General features: G+C 45.7%; 1 protein-coding gene across 3 annotated transcripts in view; it reads left to right on the forward strand.

The window, feature by feature from the left end:
* Positions 1-13988, forward strand: part of LOC109870529 (immunoglobulin-like domain-containing receptor 2) — a 31513-nt gene that overhangs the window by 13995 nt on the left and 3530 nt on the right. The window contains exons 4-8 of one of the 3 annotated variants that reach the window (XM_031800511.1): positions 8154-8210; positions 9155-9301; positions 9377-9541; positions 12061-12265; positions 12479-13199. In XM_031800511.1, coding sequence (XP_031656371.1) covers positions 8154-8210; positions 9155-9301; positions 9377-9541; positions 12061-12265; positions 12479-13199 — 1295 coding nt within the window. The remainder of the gene's footprint in view (positions 1-8153; positions 8211-9154; positions 9302-9376; positions 9542-12060; positions 12266-12478; positions 13200-13988) is intronic. The other 2 variants (XM_031800518.1, XM_031800524.1) reach the window with 2 other exon arrangements.

The raw sequence follows: 13988 nt of genomic DNA on the forward strand, positions 1-13988 counted from the left end.
GTCGATTCTAGATTTAATTTTGGATTGGAGATGCTTAATGTGAGTCTGGAAGGAGAGCTTACAGTCTAACCAGACACCTAGGTATTTGTAGTTGTCCACATATTCTAAGTCAGCACCGTCCAGAGTAGTGATTCTAGACGGTCGGGCAGGTGCGGGCAGCGATTGGTTGAAGAGCATGCATTTAGTTTTACTTGCATTTAAGATCATTTATGTCGCTCTTGCTGCTGGTGATTCTCTGATCCACCTCTACGCTGACAACACATTCAGTCCGCCCGAGAATTTAACCCTGTGGCACCCCCATAGAGACTGCCAGAGGTCCGGACAACAGGCCCTCAGATTTGACACACTGAACTCTGTCTGAGAAGTAGTTAGTGAACCAGGCGAGGCAGTCATTTGAGAAACCAAGTCTGTTGATTCTGCCGATAAGAATGTAGGGATTGACAGAGTCGAAAGCCTTGGCCAGGTCGATGAATACGGCTTTTATCGATGGCGGTTATGATATCGTTTAGGACCTTGAGCATGGCTGAGGTACACCCATGACCAGCTCAGAAACCAGATTGCATAGCGGAGAAGGTACGGTGGGATTTGAAATGGTCGGTGATCTGTTTGTTAACTTGGATTTCGAAGACCTTAGAAGGGCAGGGTAGGATAGATGTAGGTCTGTAGCAGTTTGGGTCTAGAGTGTCTCCCCCTTTTGAAGACGGCATTCCAATCTTTGGGAATCTCAGACGATACGAAAGAGAGGTTGAACAGGCTAATAATAGCGGTTGCAACAATTGTGGCGGATAATTTTCGAAAGAGAGGGTCCAGATTGTCTAGCCCATCTGATTTGTAGGGGTCCAGATTTTGCAGCTCTTTCAGGAACATCAGCTATCTGGATTTGGGTGAAGGAGAAATGGTGGAGGCTTTGGCAAGTTGCTGTGGGGGGTACATAACTGTTGACCAGGGTAGGGGTAGCCAGGTGGAAAGCATGGCCAGTCGTAGAAAAATGCTTATTGAAATTCTCACTTATCGCGGATTTATCGGTGGTGACAGTGTTTCCTAGCCTCAGTGCAGTGGGCAGCTGGGAGGAGGTGCTCTTATTCTCCATGGACTTTACAGTGTCCTAAAATTTTGGGGAGTTTGTGCTACAGGATGCACATTTCTGTTTGAAAAAGGATTGTCTGAAAGGATTTGGAAGTTGGGAGTTGTGGGAATAGGAAACACTTATTTATGGTCTTCTCTCACTTTCTGAACCTAACCACAGCACCTAACCTAACCCCAGCACCTAACCTAACCCCAGCACCTAACCTAACCACAGCACCTAACCTAACCACAGCACCTAATCTAACCACAGCACCTAACCTAACCACAGCACCTAGTGTAAGTGAGTGTATGTGTTTGTTTGATATGGTTCGTAGTGATGTGCTTTGTTATAAATGTCCCGGCTCTAGAAGGCGTCTACATTCCAAAGTGCACTTACAACTGCTGCCATGACAACGCTGCTGCTCTGCATGGTTCTGATCCTCTCTGAGAGGACCTATTGTTTGGCTGAGCTTACCGCTGTAGAACAACAGACATAACCATGACATAGCCATGTATAAACCTTTATAACCTCAAATATAGTGTCAGTATAGGCCAGGTAGACATAGGCTACATAACAGAGAGCTCACAACATACAGTACCTATGTGGAATAAGGTAATTACACATACATTACACATACAGTACACATGCATTACAGACAGTAGTTCTAGTTCATTGTTGTGAGTTATGTAATCCACTTCTTAAGGTGTTTCAATGGCAACATGTTTGTTGGGGGGGCAAGACTAAAACATGTAAAGGGTCAGTGGTGTAGCATGTAAATGTTATTTAACCTTTATTTATCTAGTCAGTTAAGAACAAATTCCTATTTACAATGGCGGCATACCGGGGAACAGTTAACTGCCTTGTTAAGGGGCAGAACGACAGATTTTTACCTTGTCAGCTCGGGGATTCGATCAAGCAACCTTTCGGTTACTGGCCCAATGCTCTAACGACTAGGTCACCTGCTACCTGCCACCGTTGATGGTCAGTGGTATGGCATGCTAAGGGTCAGTGGTATGGCACGCTAAGGGTCAGTGGTATGGCATGCTAAGGGTCAGTGGTATGGCATGCTAAGGGTCAGTGGTATGGCATGCTAAGGGTCAGTGATATGGCATGTTAAGGGTCAGTGGTGTCACATGTTAAGGTCAGTGGTGTCGCATGTTAAGGGTCAGTGGTATGGCATGTTAAGGGTCAGTGGTATGGCATGTTAAGGGTCAGTGGTATGGCATGTTAAGGGTCAGTGGTATGGCATGTCAAGGGTCAGTGGTATGGCATGTTAAGGGTCAGTGGTGTCACCTGTTAAGGGTCAGTGGTATGGCATGTTAAGGGTCAGTGGTGTCACATGTTAAGGGTCAGTGGTGTCGCATGTTAAGGGTCAGTGGTGTCGCATGTTAAGGGTCAGTGGTATGGCATGTTAAGGGTCAGTGGTATGACATGTTAAGGGTCAGTGGTATGGCATGTTAAGGGTCAGTGGTATGGCATGTTAAGGGTCAGTGGTGTCGCATGTTAAGGGTCAGTGGTGTCACATGTTAAGGGTCAGTGGTATCGCATGCTAAGGGTCAGTGGTGTCACATGTTAAGGTCAGTGGTATGGCATGTTAAGGTCAGTGGTATGGCATGTTAAGGGTCAGTGGTATGGCATGTTAAGGGTCAGTGGTATGGCATGTTAAGGGTCAGTGGTGTCACATGTTAAGGTCAGTGGTATGGCATGTTAAGGGTCAGTGGTGTCACATGTTAAGGTCAGTGGTGTCACATGTTAAGGTCAGTGGTATGGCATGTTAAGGGTCAGTGGTGTCACATGTTAAGGGTCAGTGGTATGGCATGTTAAGGGTCAGTGGTATGGCATGTTAAGGGTCAGTGGTATGGCATGTTAAGGGTCAGTGGTGTCACATGTTAAGGGTCAGCAGACGTGGGACAGCAGACGAGCTGACTTTGGCTTTGTACACACACCACCAGAGTTTGAGTTGTTGAACCCATTTTAATTCCTTCAGAGTTAGTCTGTTTATGTGTAGAACCCTCCTCCTACTCCTCTCACCGAGTGGGGCCAGTCTCCCTTCTCTCTCTCAGGTTACTGTCTGCTGTATTTATATGCCTGTTAAAACTACTTGGCACCACACGTCCCGCTAGGGCACCTCCCCCCACTGCTCAACTGACACAGTAGCACACAGAACGCAAAAAATATTCTTAGAAATATTTAACCACACATTAACAAGTCCAATAGCTCAAATGAAAGATAAACACCTTGTTCATCTAGCCACCAAGTCAGATTTCTAAAATGTTTTACGGCGAAAACATAGCACATATTTATGTCAAACCACCACCAAAGATAGGCTAATTTACATAGCCATTTTGTAGAACAATAGATGCAATCACAAAAGCAGGATTAAAAGTAAAATAATTCACTAACCTTTTGAAAATCTTCATCAGATGACAGGAATAGGACATGTTATACAGTACATTTATGTTTTTTTCAATAATATGCTAATTATATCCATAAATCACGGTTTACATAGAAGGTCATGGCTAAAAAATGCTACAACAATGCCTGGAGAAATTATGGTAACTCTGCCAGATAACAGAAATACACATCATAAACGTTGACTAAATATACATGTTCTACATATACTTAGAAAGATACACTTCTTCTTAATAAAACAGCTGTGTTACATTTATTTTTAACTTTACAGATTTCGTTCACTAGGCTATAATGTGAGTCGGCACTCAGGAATTAGCATTTTGGCTCCTCCACAGAAACCCAAATTTAACACATAAATGTTCCCTTACCTTTGCTGTTCTTCCATCAGAAGACCTGGAAGGGTTTATACTTACCAAAAACAGCTTTAGTTTTGAAGTCTGTGTCTTTCGGTTATCAAACACGACATATTTCGGTTGAAATGCAGCCAAAAAGTAAAGTTAGTTCGCACCAAAACGTCGAAATTACATATTATATGTCGACTAAACTTGTCAAAGTTGGTTCAGAACACAGCGTTAGCATGCTATATAGCTTCACCGCAATTCTCAGGACAAAGAGAAACACACGCATCGTTTAATCAATCTTGAAAGAAAGACACCACAGGCGCAGAATGCGCGTGAGATCTCGCGCGACCGAAAGGATTCGGCCCGTCATTAATCTCGTGAGCGCGCGATTCACACAATGAGAAGCCCCATTGAAAGCGGACACCGCGCTGAAGGCATAGGAACTGTTCCCAGGACCGTAGGTGCTTGGGAAGGGTGGGGGCGATGACGTCAAAGTTGGGCCAACTTTTTGGATGACAAGAGAGAGTTTGGGAGAATGAGTGCCCTGAGAGTTCTGCTTTACTTACAGACATAATTTAAACGGTTTTAGAAGCTTTAGAGTGTTTTCTATTCAATAATATTTATTATATGCATATATTAGCAATTTTTTACAGATTTCTTTTCTGTTTGCTATGGGCACGCATTTCACCAACGGGGGCAGTATTCTGCCCTAGCCTTAACAGGTTTTAACTTAAGGGCTAGGAGACCTCAGTGCATAGCGCACGGATGACTGTGCCAACATGGTGGGGCTAAACTGTCTCCTTCTACATTCGTTTCTCTTTCTCTCAGAGTCCCTCCTTTTCTCCTTCTCATGTTCTCCCTTTCTCTCAGCTTCCCTCCCTCTCTCCTTCTGTTCTCTTTCTCTCAGCTTCCCTCCCTCTCTCCTTCTGTTCTCTTTCTCTCAGCTTCCCTCCCTCTCTCCTTCTGTTCTCTTTCTCTCAGCTTCCCTCCCTCTCTCCTTCTGTTCTCTTTCTCTCAGCTTCCCTCCCTCTCTCCTTCTGTTCTATTTCTCTCAGCTTCCCTCCCTCTCTCCTTCTGTTCTCTTTCTCTCCGCTTCCCTCCCTCTCTCCTTCTCTTCTCTTTCTCTCAGCTTCCCTCCCTCTCTCCTTCTGTTCTCTTTCTCTCCGCTTCCCTCCCTCTCTCCTTCTGTTCTCTTTCTCTCCGCTTCCCTCCCTCTCTCCTTCTGTTCTCTTTCTCTCCGCTTCCCTCCCTCTCTCCTTCTGTTCTCTTTCTCTCCGCTTCCCTCCCTCTCTCCTTCTGTTCTCTTTCTCTCCGCTTCCCTCCCTCTCTCCTTCTGTTCTCTTTCTCTCCGCTTCCCTCCCTCTCTTCTTCTTCTCTCCTCTCTTTCTCATAACTACATACAGCTTTTTATTTTTTGGTATTTACTCTGAAGCACCTCATTTTCATCTACCCGTTCTTCCCCTTGTCATAGTTTCTTCTCTCCTTCTCTCTCTCCCTCCCTCCTCTCATCCCTCACCTTCCCCTCTGAGGCACATAGTTTCTTCTCTCCTTCTCTCTCTCCCTCCCTCCTCTCATCCCTCACCTTCCCCTCTGAGGCACATAGTTTCTTCTCTCCTTCTCTCTCTCCCTCCCTCCTCTCATCCCTCACCTTCCCCTCTGAGGCACATTGTTTCTTCTCTCCTTCTCTCTCTCCCTCCCTCCTCTCATCCCTCACCTTCCCCTCTGAGGCACATAGTTTCTTCTCTCCTTCTCTCTCTCCCTCCCTCCTCTCATCCCTCACCTTCCCCTCTGAGGCACATAGTTTCTTCTCTCCTTCTCTCTCTCCCTCCCTCCTCTCATCCCTCACCTTCCCCTCTGAGGCACATAGTTTCTTCTCTCCTTCTCTCTCTCCCTCCCTCCTCTCATCCCTCACCTTCCCCTCTGAGGCACATTGTTTCTCCCCTCCCTCCCTTCCGGTCGTCACTAGTTACCACAACAACAAAGTCATAAACCTTGCCTTTTTCTACAATTTATCTTCTTAAAATGTGATTTAAATTTAACCTTAACCCTATCCCTAACCCCAATGCTAACCTAATGCCTAACCCTAAACTTAACCACAATACTAACCTAATGCCTAACCCTAACCTTAACCACAATACTAACCTAATGCCTAACCCTAACCTTAACCACAATACTAACCTAATGCCTAATCCTAACCTTAACCACAATACTAACCTAATGCCTAACCCTAACCTTAAGACCACAAAGCACATTTTTGTTTACATACATTTTTACAATATAGCCCATTTTCACTTTGTGGCTGTGGTAACTAGTGGAAACCCTCCTTCTCCTCCCTCACCTCATTCCCCTCTCAGAGGCACATAGTTTCTCCCCTTTCTTTCTCCCCCTCTCTCATATCCTCCTTCACCTCCTTCCCCTCTCAGAGGCACATAGTTTCTCCCCTCTCTCATATCCTCCTTCACCTCCTTCCCCTCTCAGAGGCACATAGTTTCTCCCCTTTCTTTCTCTCCCTCTCTCCTATCCTCCCTCACCTCCTTCCCCTCTCAGAGGCACATAGTTTCTCCCCTTTCTTTCTCTCCTATCCTCCCTCACCTCCTTCCCCTCTCAGAGGCACATAGTTTCTCCCCTTTCTTTCTCTCCTATCCTCCCTCACCTCCTTCCCCTCTCAGAGGCACATAGTTTCTCCCCTTTCTTTCTTTCCTATCCTCCCTCACCTCCTTCCCCTCTCAGAGGCACATAGTTTCTCCCCTCTCTCAGGTTACTGAGCTCAGCTGGATTTATATAACTAAGTGCCAGAGCAGGGTGGTAGGATCAGTGTGTGTGTGTGTGTGTGTGTGTGTGTGTGTGTGTGTGTGTGTGTGTGTGTGAGTGTGAGTGTGTGTGTGTGTGTGTGTGTGTGTGTGTGTGTGTGTGTGTGTGTGTGTGTGTGTGTGTGTGTGTGTGTGTGTGTGTGTGTGTGTGTGTGTGTGTGTTATATCAGACGAGAGGAGTGTGAAACTTCTCTCCATGACTGCTGCCTACTCAGCATGGGCTGGAGCCTGTCTGGCCGTGGGAGTTTAGTCTGCCCCGACAGCTAGCAGACCTGTTGAACTAAAGAGGCCATTCACACTCAATTTAGTATTTAGATGTAGGCCAACACAAACACACAAACACACTTCATGTGTGTATCCAGGCATTTTAGCATCCCCATTGAACCTGTCTAAAGAGATAAACATAGAGATTAGTTCTCTTATTTTGGCGTTTGGGTGAGGGCATGGTCCCATTTCAACACCATTCTTTCTTTCTATTTATCCCTATATTTATCTCTCTCTCCAAAGCCCTTTATCCTTCTCTCACTCTCTGTCTTTATCTCCCTTAACCATTCTGTCTCCTGTCTCTCTCTCACTCTCTGTCTTTATCTCCCTTAACCATTCTGTCTCCTCCTCTGTGGGCCTCTCTCACTCTCTGTCTTTATCTCCCTTAACCATTCTGACTCCTGTCTCTCTCTCACTCTCTGTCTTTATCTCCCTTAACCATTCTGTCTCCTGTCTCACTCTCTGTCTTTATCTCCCTTAACCATTCTGTCTCCTGTCTCACTCTCTGTCTTTATCGCCCTTAACCATTCTGTCTCATCCTCTGTGTGCCTCTCTCACTCTCTGTCTTTATCTCCCTTAACCATTCTGTCTCCTGTCTCACTCTCTGTCTTTATCTCCCTTAACCATTCTGTCTCATCCTCTGTGTGCCTCTCTCACTCTCTGTCTTTATCTCCCTTAACCATTCTGTCTCGTCCTCTGTGTGCCTCTCTCACTCTCACCGTTTAGCAGAAACAAAGCAGCCGTTGTTACCATGGCGATAGCGTTCGTCTGACCCTCTTTCCCCTATGAGCTCTAATTATTAATTGGTGTCCCAAAATGCTTCAGTGAAGTGTCTGTCCCCGTTACACTCGGCTCCCATTCCCCCCCCTAGTCTGGGGTAGTGTGTGTGAAGTGTCTGTCCCCGTTACACTCGGCTCCCCCCCCCGCCCATTTTCCCATCCCCCCCTAAACTGGGGTAGTGTGTATGAAGTGGGTGTGAAGATCTATTAGCATGACACTTGAACTTTGTCTTCACTCCTATTAACTTGAATCATGGGAAATTATTAATGATGATCACTTTGGCTTTAGAATCAGGTATTAAAGAATAGTTTGACTGTTCTTTTCCTCGACTTCGCTTTCGATTAATCTGTCTGGTAATCTCTATGCATGGCTCTTAGTCAATAACTCCATCTGTTTGGCTGATTTGCCTCACCTTTGACCTCTGCCCACTGCTACTTCCTGTCTGCAGCACCTCACCTCTTGCTCTCCTCCTCTCTGCAGGTAGGACAGGTATGCTGAACGATCTCCTGCCTGAGTTTGATGTGGAGATTATGCCAGGTATGGCTGCCTGTTTCCTCACCCACTGGCTACTGTGTGTGTGTGTGTGTGTGTGTGTGTGTGTGTGTGTGTGTGTGTGTGTGTGTGTGTGTGTGTGTGTGTGTGTGTATGCCAAAAATGGCCTTTTCACCCCACCTGTTCCTTCCTTACCTGTTTCCTTCGGTGGCATCACCTGCTCTGGCTCTGCTCACCCTGTTCTCTCACTGTCCAATCAGCTTCTGGAAATATTGAATGATTTAACAACTGCAGAGTAAAGGACAAATCAGCTCGTTGCCTCGTCTTATATTCTGCCTCTGCGCAGTCAAGCATTAACTCACTCTCACTGTCACAATCATATTCTTGCAACAGGACTTATTCACAAGAAGCCCTACGCCCTCTCTCTTTTGAAGATGAGATCTCTCTCTGAAGAGGTCCACTTGGGATGTGTGTTTTCACAAGGGGCTGACTAAAGTGGCGTGTTTGTCGTTTTTTTGGTCACGGCCAGAGGAAGTTCATCATTAGTGTTGGGATGCTTTAGTGATGTGAGGCTGTGATAAGCCAGCAAGCCCTGCCTCTCTACACCTTGAACATTGGAGGGTTATTATTACCATAAATGTCAATGGTTTTTACGGATGTGGAGAGAGGACAGACATGCAGAAGATGTAACTGTAGTAAGTAACATGTAGTAACTCACTCAAGTAACAAGATGTGTTTACTGTTTGTGGGATCTGTAGTCTCATTGATCTGTGTCTGTGTTCCAGAGTGGGTGTTTGTGGGATCTGTAGTCTCATTGATCTGTGTCTGTGTTCCAGAGTGGGTGTTTGTGGGATCTGTAGTCTCATTGATCTGTGTCTGTGTTCCAGAGTGGGTGTTTGTGGGATCTGTAGTCTCATTGATCTGTGTCTGTGTTCCAGAGTGGGTGTTTGTGGGATCTGTAGTCTCATTGATCTGTGTCTGTGTTCCAGAGTGGGTGTTTGTGGGATCTGTAGTCCTGGGCAGTATCCTGTTCCTGTTGTTGATGGGGATCTGCTGGTGTCAGTGCTGCCCTCACTCTTGCTGCTGCTACCTCCGCTGCTGCTGCTGCCCTGACACCTGCTGCTGCCCACGCCACCGTGAGTAACACACACACACACGGTCTTACATTCACTAGCGGTCTTACACAGTCTTACATTTGTACTGTTTTCTAGTCTATGAGGCAGGGAAGATGGTGAAGAGGGGCCAGCCTCCCCAGGTTGTTGTGTACCCCCCTTACTGCATCCCTGGGGTCCCCACCATGGTCCCCTTCGCCCCGCCGTCCCTCACGGAACCTAAGATGGTCTCCCTTCCCTCAGTGGAGAACAACCTGGCTGGGGGTGAGTGACCCGTCCCAGCATTGTGGGAAATGTAGTTTTGCATGAAATATCATGGTAACAACAACTACCGTTTGTAGAGGGTCTTCTGAGTTAACTTACCCTCTTCTTATGTTGGTCCTCATCTTCTGTCCCAAACCTGGGTGGAGTTGTACATGACCGTGTCTGCGCGTGTGTGTGGGGGGGGGGGGGGGTTTGTGTGTATCATTGTTAGTAGAGGTTGGTTTCATCCTCATCAGAAACCCTTCATTACATTCTCTATTAACTATTCATTTCCCCATTTGTAACAAACCAACCCTGATTACACTAAATGTCATCAATACCATCTGCTGAGACAATACATCTGTGTCGAATCAGTCAAATGTTGCTTGGTAACATTTGAAGGACTACCTATAAACTGCTTATAAACCATCATAAAAATGATTTATTATCCATTTGTAAACTTCTTTCTGTCAACATTAGTAAGTACAAACTTGTTTTATGTGTTATTGTAATGTTTTAAAGTCGACTTTCATATAGTTATACCATGAGATCAGACCGTCCGTTGGGGTTTTGATGTCTTCAGAACAGCTTTGGTCATGGATGTCACACCCTGACCTTATTATTCTTTGTTTTCTTTATTGTTTTGGTTAGGTCAGGGTGGGACATGGGTGATGTATGTGTTTTTGTGTTGTCTAGGGTTTTTGTATGTTTATGGGAGTGTTTTCCTATCTAGGTGTTTTTGTACGTCTATGGTTGTGTGTGTGTGTGTGATAGATTGGTTCTCAATTAGAGGCAGCTGTCTATCGTTGTCTCTGATTGGGAACCATATTTAGGCAGCCATATTCTGTGGGTATTTTGTGGGTGATTGCTCCTGTTTCCAGTGTTTTAGTGCTAGTGCTAGTGCTAGTGCTAGTGCTAGTGCTAGTGCTAGTGCTAGTGCTAGTGCTAGTGCTAGTGCTAGTGCTAGTGCTAGTGTTAGTGCTAGTGTTAGTGTTAGTGTTAACGTTACTGGACTGTTTCGTCTTCATTTATTTTTGTCGGTTTGTTGTTTTTGTTCATTGTTTAAGCTTCCCCCTGAAGCTAGAACAGCAGAGTCCCTACCCATATTCTGAAAAACATCTGAAACCTTACCTCTTCAAAGAGTATCTTAAATAATCCTTCCCCTCACAACAACCCCCCCCCCCAAAAAAAAAAAAACACTTAACCAGCACTTGTACTTGTACTTGACCCCCCCCCCCCCCCCCCCCTTCTAGCTCTGACTCTACTGATAGCTACAATATTAAGGAACATTTACTTTCTCTGCCTGCGGTTGTTTTAAGATGAATGCACTAACTGTAAGTAGCTCTGGATAAGAGCGTCTGCCAAATGACAAAAAAATATATATAAAATATTCTTGTAAATTGACCGGGCTGTTGCTTTTTCATCAGCAACTATAATATTGTATGGTTCTGTATTTCACATGTTAAGTTCATTAGCATTCCAGTGGCAGAAGGTATCTATAGTGCTTTGTTGTAAGCACACAGACATTTGTAGAGTGCAGTGTAAGAAGGTATCCATTGTGCTTTGTTGTAAGCATTCGAAATTCCAAGACAGGGGACGAAAGCTGGATGTGTTCCATGGAATCAATTCTCATTTTATGCATTCTGTTTCTATGTGACATATCGTCACTTCATAATTGGCTTAGATACCTTCTACAATGTCTCTCCCGAACTAAGAGCATGGAAAATAATCCTGCAGCAACAGGAAATGTGAATTATTGTGTGGATTATAATGAATGGACATTTCTGGCGGGGTTGATACATTTTTTTGTTTAGACAAATCAGTGGAAATTACAAACTTAAGAAGCGTTTTTAAACCTTGAATAATCTACACGTTTTCATTTCCTGATGGGTGATCAAATTCAGGCAGGTCACCCTTGATACTAGTCAGTATTCGATATCCATGCAGGTCTGCGGGCATCGGGAGATGATGTTGAAACCGGCCACAAGGGGCAACAGTGAGCTCTGTTACCTTCAAGTAGGTTTGGGTTGTGGATGGGGATGGTGGATGGACATAACCTCCTGCCTCTGATTCCAAAGGTTGAATGGTCAAATCCAGCGATAGAACGTTTTTTTGTGTGTTTTTTTGTTTGTTTTATGCCTATCACAAACCTTAACCCTTAGCTTAACCATTCGGAGTTCGAAATTTGACGTCTGGAACAACTTAGAAATTTGACGTTTGAGGAACATGGATTTCATTCTGATGTGAGACTGTGAGAACTTGACATTAAAATCCTACACCTGTACGACGAGGGCCAATCAGCAAAAGCATTTGCTTTGGGAATAACCAATCTATATTCACACAGGTGTCTATGGCTATCAGATGTTGTTTGCATTAGGGGTGATATTTGGTGATGTGTCTGTGATTGGATTAGAAGTGTTGAAGCATAAACGTGTTGTAAATAGAACACTGCTGCATGTGCTGTGGAAACAGTTCATTTATAACATTGAAAAACTTTTTTTGAAAACAGTAAAGTTCTCCATAGTGATTTGTTGTCCCAGCAGCCAGTAGCCTATCAGAGCTCAGCTCTCTGCATGAGGGATGGGACACGGATTTCCGGCAGACCTATCGGACAGTCCAGATGAAAGCTCTCCCACCCATCGCTGACCTCGATGACCAATCAGAGCTCATGGCAGCTCCTGTGCACAACAGTCGGCGACCCAGGCATTACCGTGGCAACCACACTGATGACGAGCAAGACAGCAGGTACCACTGAGTTTGAACTGTATCTAAAGTACTCACATTTTCTGACCCGGTGTGTGTGTGAGAGAGAGAGAATAGGATCTTGTATAGATATTGGATATTTCATTGCTGATTATATTGTATTCAATGTAGGACTAAAATGCTAGTTAACACTGTCTGTCTGCAATTGTGTATCTGTTATATACTCTGATTCCCCCTGTCTTCCCTGTTTTCCAGGTGGAACCCTCGCTCTGTGCACCTGGAGAGGAGGACATTGGGCTCCAGGGGGCGTACTGGCTCTCTGGATGAGCTGGAGGAATTTGCTATGTCCTATGGCCCCCGTGCCCGGAGGGGCGACCCCCGTGACCAGGACAGGGACTACGACCTGGAACTACGGGGGCGAGAGCACTACCCCCCGTACCGGGACCACAGCCCCTCACGCCGTTTCCATGGAGACAGGGATGATGACTGGCACCCCCGCCGCAGCCCGCCTCCGCAGAAGAAGAGGGACATGTGGGACGATCTCCCCTCTCGCCCCCACCAGCACACCCAGGGGCGGAGGGGTTACGATGACGCATTCCTCAACAACTTATTGGAGCGCAAGGCGAGGGGGAGAGCAGGAGAGAAGGGGGAGAGAGGAAAGGGACGGATTGACGAGGACAGTGACACTCCCTCCAAGGGCAGTTCAAAGGGCAAGGGCAGCGACGGTTTCTACAGCCGGTCACCTACCAACAGGCCCGAGGAGGATGACCCTTTGCCTCCATACTCGGAGCTAGAGATGGAAAGGTACCGGATGGTCAACCCAACCACTGAGCGTTACCGCATGGTCGAATCGCCCTCAGAACGATACAGCACCACTGACCAGGCCATGCAATCGTCCTCCTATACCCGTCCCCCTAAAGGACTGGCCCACACCATACAGGGGGGCAGAGAGGACAGGGACAACAACCGAAATATGGTGAGTTACCTGTAGGAAGGTCATGTTGAAGAACACCCTACCACTCTCAGGTTATCACAGCTACAGGAGCTCCGAGGTAGAAAGTCCAGTAGGTCTAACAGACCACCAACTTTAAACCCATGATGGTTAGATCATCTTTATTTGTGGGTGTTATTTTTTAAACTATATTGAACAAAAATATAAGCGCAATATTTAAAGTGTTGGTCCCATGTTTCATGAGCTGAAATAAAAGGTCCCAGAAATGTTCCATAAGCAGAAAATTCTTATTTTTCTGAAATGTTGTTCACAAATTTGTTTACATCCCTGTTAGTTAGTCAGCATTTCTCCTTTGCCAAGATAATCGGTCCAGCTGACAGGTGTGGCATATCAAGAAGCTGATTAAACAGCATGATCATAACACAGGTGCACCTTGTGCTGGGAACAGTAAAAGGCCACTCTAAAATGTGCAGTTTTGTCACACAATGCCACAGATGTCGCAAGTTGAGGGAGTGTGCAATTGACATATTGACTGCAAGAATGTCCACCAGAGCTGTTGCCAGAGAATTTAATGTTAATTTCTCTACCATAAGCCGCCTCTAACGTTGTTTTAGAGAATTTGGCTGTACGTCCAACCGGCCTCACAACCGCAGACCACATGTAACCATGCCAGCCCACATCCGGTTTCTTCACTTGCAGGATTGTCTGAGAGCAGCCACCCGGACAGCTGATGAAACTGAGAATTATTTATGTCTGTAATAAAGCCCTTTTGTGGGGAAAAATGAATTCTGATTTGCTGGGCCTGGCTCCCAG

Source organism: Oncorhynchus kisutch, linkage group LG2, assembly GCF_002021735.2.
Source record: "Oncorhynchus kisutch isolate 150728-3 linkage group LG2, Okis_V2, whole genome shotgun sequence".
NCBI lineage: Eukaryota > Metazoa > Chordata > Actinopteri > Salmoniformes > Salmonidae > Oncorhynchus > Oncorhynchus kisutch.